The 8,166-nt window shown below is 43.1% G+C and overlaps 1 protein-coding gene across 1 annotated transcript in view; it reads right to left on the reverse strand.

Moving 5' to 3' along the window:
- The window catches only part of GTF2F2 (general transcription factor IIF subunit 2), an 80,690-nt gene extending 72,524 nt beyond the window's left edge, over nt 1-8,166 (reverse strand). The window contains exons 1-4 of the mRNA XM_039567819.1: nt 8,001-8,166; nt 1,566-1,639; nt 1,050-1,068; nt 65-209 (exon numbers count right to left, since the gene is read on the reverse strand). Of these exons, the coding sequence (XP_039423753.1) occupies nt 65-209; nt 1,050-1,068; nt 1,566-1,639; nt 8,001-8,066 (304 nt within the window). The 5' untranslated portion in view covers nt 8,067-8,166. The remainder of the gene's footprint in view (nt 1-64; nt 210-1,049; nt 1,069-1,565; nt 1,640-8,000) is intronic.

Genomic DNA, 8,166 nt, shown 5'->3' on the forward strand with positions numbered 1-8,166 from the left:
TCTTTTACAGCATTGAGTTTATTGAAACCAGACATACTGGAATTGTAACAACTTTAATTCTTACCTACTGAAGTTTCTGTGAACACTGTTAAGGTCTGTCCTCCCACACTTTGCAGAAGAAATGGATGTTCCCTTGGTGCACTGACTGAAGCAGGCTTTCCTCCAATATCATTGATGTTTGCAAGCTCTTCATTCAAAGTAAATGACACCTAACAGTCATAATTGCCACAGTGTTACTAAACAGACTCAATTACACTGTTTCACAAGTTGTGGGGAAACAAAAAGAGAGAAAACACAAGTAGCATAGAACATTGCTATTTCAAAAATAAAGAGTGATATAAGAGTCCTTCCACACTGATCTCTCATTGAAATACAGAATTCAAAGCTTTCATGTATGTAATAAAATTTACTCGACTTTTAAAAAGTTGTAAATTACTTCCTCTTGAAGTCAGAGAACAATTTGATTTTACTTATTAAAATATAAGGCATAATAGGTTTTCAGCCATTGCTCAGTATGAGCACTTAAAACTGTTTTACACATCCAGCTGAGTTCCAGAACAAGTGTTGAAGTACCACAACAAGTGTTACTAGCCTGGGACTCACGAATTGCATACAGCCCAGAGGAGGCTTAAACACAGCTCCTTTGCCATGTTCATATTGTATGCTCAATACAGAAGCTAAGGAAGGGGGGACTGGATAACCAGAATCCCTATACACAGGCCACAGCGAGGAACTTGGAGAGGGATACTTCACACCAGCACTGTGTGCTTTTCCTGTGCATCCTCCTTAGCCTTTTGTACTAACACATCTCAAAATGTTTCAAGAGAAGGTCACTACTGCTTTCAGATGGGTAAACAAAGTGAGAGAACAGAGAGACCTGATGCAAGTCCCACAGGCATCTATGGGCAGAGCTACTAACAGAATTCTCTCCTCCTCATTCTGTGGTACAACGTTTCACTAGAAGTATAACAAAAAATATATGACATTAGAAACCAGCACATTCTAAACAATTTTTAGAATTCAAAACATAAACTTTAGCAATTACTTACTTCTGTTCTTCCTTGATTTCTGAAAAAGAAAATATTTAATATTTAATAAACATATAGATATTTTAAAATATTTCACAAAGTTTCCATAACGTAATTCCCCCAGTTTAGCTTTCCAGATAAAAAAAGCAAATTCAAATTCTAGTTTTGTTATTCATCTTCACTCCTGAGCTGCTCAATTTTTTGTCATGCTGATGCCCAAGAATAAATGGGAAAAGTCAGCATGTGAGAACAGAAGCAGCAAAACAACACATGTAAATAAAAGAAAATTCTGCAGTTAGGTTTCTGTAAACCTACAAAATCAAGCATCATGTAATGGGACAGAGCAACTCCCCAGTATAATTTTGTACAATTTATATTCCTAATCACTACACAAGCAAATACTGTTCATATACCAGAGAAATATGCACACTGTTGGGAAGAAACAGGATTATGTCTTGTAACAGGTGCAACATATTCTTATTTTACTGCAGGTAACATCGAAGAAATGCAACCAGTAAATGTAGAGTAAAGGCTTACTTGACAATCCTTAGTTTTCCCACTTCACCTCTTCCTGAAGCTTTATTCCACTGTTGTGACAAGTATTTGGGGACCTAAGAAGAGACAACAGATTTCAAGAAAAGCAGATTTTAAAATTCTATACAAATTGTGTATGTGTAAATACTTTAAATGCTTTTACCCCAATCACTTCAGAATAAAGTATGAGCTAAATATAGTAGACAATAAAGAGCCATAGATGGTTTTGGTTGGAAGGAGCCTTAAGTCATCTAGTCCAAGCCCCCTGCAATGACAAAGGACATCTGCAACTAGATCAGGCTGCTCAGAGCCCCATCCAACCTGACCTGGAATGTTTCCAAGGATGCCACATCCACAACTTGTCTGGGCAACCTGTGCCAGTGCCTCACCACCCTCATCATAAAACACTTCTTCCTTACATCTAGTCTAAATCCATCCTCCCTTCACTTAAAACCATTACTCCTTGTCCAACTGCTATAGGCCCTGCTAAAAAGTCTGTCCCCATCTTTCTTATCAGCCCCCTTAAGGCACTGGAAGGCATCTATAAGGTCTCCCTGGAGCCTTTTCCTCTCCAGGCTGAGCAGACCCAGCTCTCTTGATCTGGCTTCACAGAAGAGGTGCTCCAGCTCTCTAATGATCTTCATGGCCTCCTCTGCACCTGCTGCAGCAGGTCCATGTCCTTCTTATGCTGGGGGCCCCAGAGCAGGACACAGCAATCCAGGGAGGGTCTCTCCAGAGAAGCAGAGCAGAGGGACAGAATCCCCACCCTTGACATAATGCCCACACTGTTGCAGCCCTGGACAGAATTGGCTTTCTGGGCTGCAAGTGCACATTGCCAGGTCATGTCCAGCCTCTCATCTATCAGCGCTCCCAAGTCCTTGTCCTCAGAGCTGCTCTCAGTCCTTTCCTCCCTCACCTTGCACTGATACTGGGGGATGCCCCAACTCAGGTGCAGCAGCTTGTGCTTGGCCTTGTTGAACTTTATGAAGTTAATGTGAGTCCACTTCTTGAGCTGTTATATACATATACATATACATATACATATACATATACATATACAATCTGTTAGGGAGAGCAAAGAGAATAATGTAGCACAAAAACAACACCAACGTAGAGTCTCAAATAACTTCAATTTCAAATACTACTAATCCAATCATAAAAGGGAGAAAAAGATCAGCATCATATTCTTGAACTAAGGAGTCTCAGTATTTTATAGGTAAAACTGTACTTTTAAGTATTTATTAGAAATTATCATTTCTCTGGAAAAAAACCCACATCAACAAACCAATCACAGTGATGAGAAGTTAGGTGATTTCAAATCAGAGACCAAAAAGTGCTGTGAAGGGAAAGCTTAGAGCCTGGGAACTTCAGACATGTTGAGCAGCAGACCACAGCCTACTGCCACCAGATGTTCACTCCTCCAACAGCAGAACCACCCTAGGCAGATCTGCCTCCCATCACTCATTCCCAGCTCTTCACTGCACTGGGCAAAGTCTTTGTGCAGCTGGTCAGTATATATAAAGAGCAGACTGATCTAGCTAGGAGGAATGGGTGACTTCTACATTTTAGCTGTGCTGATTTTGTGTTTAGCAGGTGGAAAAACCAAAGCAGCTCCCCAGCCCATTTTCCCGAACAGCTGCACGAAGCAGTGTTTAGTCCAGGGACAGGAACAAGACCTGCATAATGTGAGGATTAAAAGTTCTGCAGTGATGTTAACTGACCTACACACTAATTCCTTCAGTTCCAAAGGCTGTGGTATCTGCAGCAATGGGTGACCTGGGCTCAAAATGGACAATAAAGGCCTCTGGGAAGCAGCGCACTCTTCAGAACTTTGCAGTTCTTTACTGGCACAGCAAATTTTGTCCTGGCTCACACATTCCCACATCTACTGAAAACATCTGTGCCCACGTAGAAAAACTGTGTGAGGCACAGCCAGTAAGAAAGAGAAATGCACTGAGCTAGGCCTGTTCCAAGAACTTGCTGACAAAGAGCAACCCTCTAACTTCCTAAAGCTCAAATTAAATTAACACTAACTTTGCATTTATCTATTCTTCAAGAATTCCAGAAGATCTCTTGGAACTGGTGCTTAGTTATTAGCACTTACCTTTAGATTCACAGCACCCCACATAGTACATGTGGAATAACTGCAAAATCCAGATGTCCTCCAACTGCTCAGACAAACTAAATAGCAGTCCAAGTTCCCATAAAGTTCAGTTTTGGTCAAAAATACCACAAAAGCACCACAGAAAGCCATGAATTGGCACTGTCTATTGATATATATTTTTTTCAGTTTTCAAAGTGACAACTTTCTACAGCAGATTCTGTAGAATTCTCTACATGCCAGATCAGATATAGTTTTCTTTTAAAGTCAAGATGAATGCTATGACATGCTTCCACTGACTCAACAGAAGTATTATTATGTGCTTGCACCAAATCTGTATTTATACTGCCAGCTAATAAGGTAGATGCACATTCAGTGTGAGTGGACAAGGAGTGAAGGGCTCTCATGGTGTTAAAATTGCTGACTAGCTATATAATACATTCAGACTGGGAATTCAGTCAGATTAAGAGGTTGCAGATCAATCACACTCTTTTCAGTTGCACGGGAAAGTCTCAAAGAGTGCATTCAATCATCTTTCTGCTGGCCTACCTGCAGTCAAGAGCTATGCAAAGAAAGACAAAGGGTTATGAAGGGCTGTGATCAAAGGATTACTTCCAGCTATCCACAGGTACTTCAGATAAAACCAGGTGCTATTCACAAACCCACATGCTAATGACATAAACAATCAGGAAAGATTAAATAAAGTCTTAAATGCTGTAGACATCCTATTTTGCACCTTTCTTTTAACTTTAGCATTAAAAAATATTAACATAGGGAAAACAGTCAGTTTGCAAAGTCTCAACACTCCTTGAAAGAACACACAGAAAACAGGAGCAATGTGTCTTTACAGGGCAGAATTTTCAAAGATCCCACAGCAGGATTTTGAAAAATACATACCCACAGAAAGAGTGACCTGTGGACAGAGTGCCTGCCCAACTGAAAGGCTACTGAACACAGCCTTTCAGGACAAGTGGCCTTTATTCTGGGATTTGTAGGTAAGAACATTCTTCTCTCCAAAAGAGAAAAAACACAGTTTAATCACTAGAACAAATCTGATGCACTACAGAGCATCACTTTAAGACCTCTTCCCACTGCTGTTCTCCTCTTGCTACTCACATCACACAACTGCCCAGGCTGCAGTACACAGGCACCCTGCAGGCAGTGCAGGACACGAGGGCCCTTGCTCCGCTCATCTTTCAGCTCGGGGACAGCTTCCCACCCACCTTTAGAAGGGAACACACAAGCAGCCCCTATGTGTAACAAACTACTTCCACTTTTCTGTAAGAAATTAAATTAGCTCTTTCCCTACACAGGAATCCATATGCAGTGCACACAACAGAAGTTAAGGCTGATGTCAGGTTCTATGTTTTAACTCTTCTTTGAACGTACAAAAAAATAATTAAATAAAGATATGATCTTTCTAGCTATAGAACAATGCAGCAGATTAAATAAAAAAACCTGACCAACACACAGAGGGAACAAGAAATTAACAATTCTAATGGCTAACACTAAATGGGCTTCACTTTATCACAAGTACAAAACCAAATGTTCTTATTATTTCTCTACCTTAGCTTTCACTGAAAACACAGAAACAAAAATCCAGTTGCTTTCTGGATTTGTACTAGAGCAACTCTCTCTCTTTATGGTACCTCCTTTTACTGCTCATGCTTCTGAAATACTCATCACTACATTTTTTTATTGCCTGTTAAGTAGTCTCTCTGGAATACTTCCTGTGCTAGCACAATGCATGCTAAAAGGAAATCAAATAAGCCAGGTTTTTTATTCCATCAGAACTTAACACTCTCTCCCTCAAAGGAAGCATAAATTCAGCCTCGTTGTCCTAGCTAGTGAAGATAAAAAGTACAGGTACTATGCACTGTCTTGCCTCTGAGTGTGCTGGCAGTCCTGCTAACAGGGGTGGTTGTTTCCACGTTTAAGTCTGAAGGAAATCAAAGGATAAAATCCTGCATATCCCATGTTATGGCCTACCAGTGTTAGCATCTTTTCAATATTTACTTACTATCATTAATATACAAGAAGACAGACATAAGTTCAGAACATGTGATGAAGGACGACATCAACATTTACTTGGAAGAGTAATACTTAAGCTTTCCTTTCAGTCCTGTTTTCTCATTAAACAGAGTGGCACCAAATGTCAGCACACATGTGCTTGAAAATTCCTTGCTTCAGGAAACAGCAAACTAAAGGACAAGCAAGTTCAGTGTCCTGTCTCCAAATGCAGCCAATGGCAGTCACTTCAGGAAGAATGTAGGAAGAAAATGTATTTCCCCAGCATGCTCTTCTAATTTGTAGGATGTTTTAGCAGACATGGGGCATGGCAGCATATTGATTTTTAATCTCCCAGTTCAATTTTCTTGCCTGACTTTGACTAATGGTGTTTGAGCTTCTGTGAAGTTTTGACATTCACAACTTCTTATTGCAAGAAGTTCCAAAATTTAACTACATATTGTGCAAAATGGTACCTGCTTTGCTTGCACTGAGCCCCATCAATGAATTAATCTGACACACTCTAACTCTTGTGTTTGAACTGACTCTTTCCTATTCACCTTTGCCTACCCACTTCTTCCTTACCCACCCATGACATTACTCATTGCTTCAGATCTCTACAAGATTTACAAATTAATCCTCTTGCCCGTCTAAGAGGTAATAATGTATTTAGGAGTTCCCTCCACAGCCATCATTCCTTGTTGCCAAGACCAGACCTGGTGCTCTCCTCTGCACTGCTCCCAGGTCCACTGTATGCTTTCCACAGCAGGGGGGATGAGACCACGGCTACACAGAGCATTTCAGACAGAGGCAACATGAAGGTACAATAATATTTTCTCTTTTGTTTTCTGTATCTTTTGTAATCGTGTCCAATGTTGACTCTGCTCATTTGACATGACGTTCTTATAGGGTTATCCCCATGTACTGAAAAAACCCCTCCTGAATGACAACAACCAGCAGAAACCCAGCTGCCGTGTACATATAATTAGGATAGTTTTTCTCTATGCATGCCAGATTAGACCTTTCAACTCTTAATTTCAGCTGCCATTTTATCATCCTGTCACCCAGTGTGTCATGATCTACTTCTGCAGCTTTCTGCTGCCAGCATTCATTGACAGTGCCCTGGATAAGCTACTACAATTAGAGCACTGCACAGTGTTCATTCTGGTTTCGTCACACCAGACACTCAGGTGTCTGTACAGAAGAGGAAGCCAGATGCAGCAACCTGACCACCAAAAATTCTGCACAGCAAAGCAAGTCTGAATCCCCAGTTATTTATAAGGGCCTCAGTAAGTTTTGGCAGTTGAAGTATGATGGTGTTACACCCCTCTCACCACCCAGGACTGGTATTTGGGTAAAGCCCTGTCCCCACAGGTTTTTTCAAGTCGATAGTCTGAACCTATTCCTAAAGGAGGAAGGGGAGGAAGCAACTGTTTCTCCCACGACAGAATAAATACAGGTCTAGAAAAAGAGGAGCACACCCAGAGGGAACATGCTCCCCCATCGGCTTCAAGTCTCCTCTTTCTGAAACAACGTGTGGTGTTGGCAGCAAAATGTCTTGACAGCAAGACACTCACTCCAGGGAACAGAGCAGCGCCAGCATGTTAGTGGTGGTACCAGACTGGAGTGTGGCCCTGCTCCAAACAGGTTTGATTTGACACCTTTGCTACCTTTTCACAGCCCCTCCACTACAGCTGTATTTCACTAGCACCAAAGGGAGCTGTAATGTAAATGTAAAGACATTGGCGTTCACTTTCCTTGTTGGATGTGGACGGTTTTTTAATCAGGATGTGAATCTGGGCACACTCAAAACATTTCCCAACTCTCAAAGTTTTGGGGAAATAAAAGTTATACTGCCATGTTTGTTGCTTGTCACAAACCACTAGCGAGGACAAGGAGATGTTTTACTGTGAGGGTGGTGAGACATTGGCACAGGCTGCCCAGGGAGGTTGTCGATGCCTCATCCCTGGAAATGTTCAGAGCCAAGTTGGGTAAGGCCTTGAGCAACCTGGTCTAGTGGGAGATGTCCCTGCCCACCGCAAGGGGGTTGGGACTGAATGATCTTTAAGGTTCGTTCCAACCCCTCAACACTGATTCTGTGATACCTCCCGGCAGCCCAACTTTCCCCGCGCTGTCTCCTTTACTCTGGAGGCATGCGGGCCTAGCCCCGCGCTGTCCCCGAGAAGGGGAACAGGCACAGTGGCTGTCCCGGGCCACAGGGCGAGCCTGACGCGGGCACCCCCGGCCTCACGGTGCCCATCCGTGCGGAGGGGCCCGGCTGCCACAGGCCGCGCTGGGCCGGGCCCGGGGGCGCGGCTGCGGCTCCTCACCTTCACCAGCCACATGCCCGTGTTCTGCTTGGCGCCGGTGAGGTCCAGCTCGCCCTTGTCGCTCATGGCGGGGCAGCGGCCGGGCCGGGCCGGGCGGCGGACGAGACGAACAAGCGGCGAGCGCGGCAGCGGAGCACACCCGGCACACGGCGGCCCGTGAGGGACA

The sequence above is a fragment of the Corvus cornix genome, chromosome 1, assembly GCF_000738735.6.
Source record: "Corvus cornix cornix isolate S_Up_H32 chromosome 1, ASM73873v5, whole genome shotgun sequence".
In the NCBI taxonomy this organism is placed as follows: domain Eukaryota; kingdom Metazoa; phylum Chordata; class Aves; order Passeriformes; family Corvidae; genus Corvus; species Corvus cornix.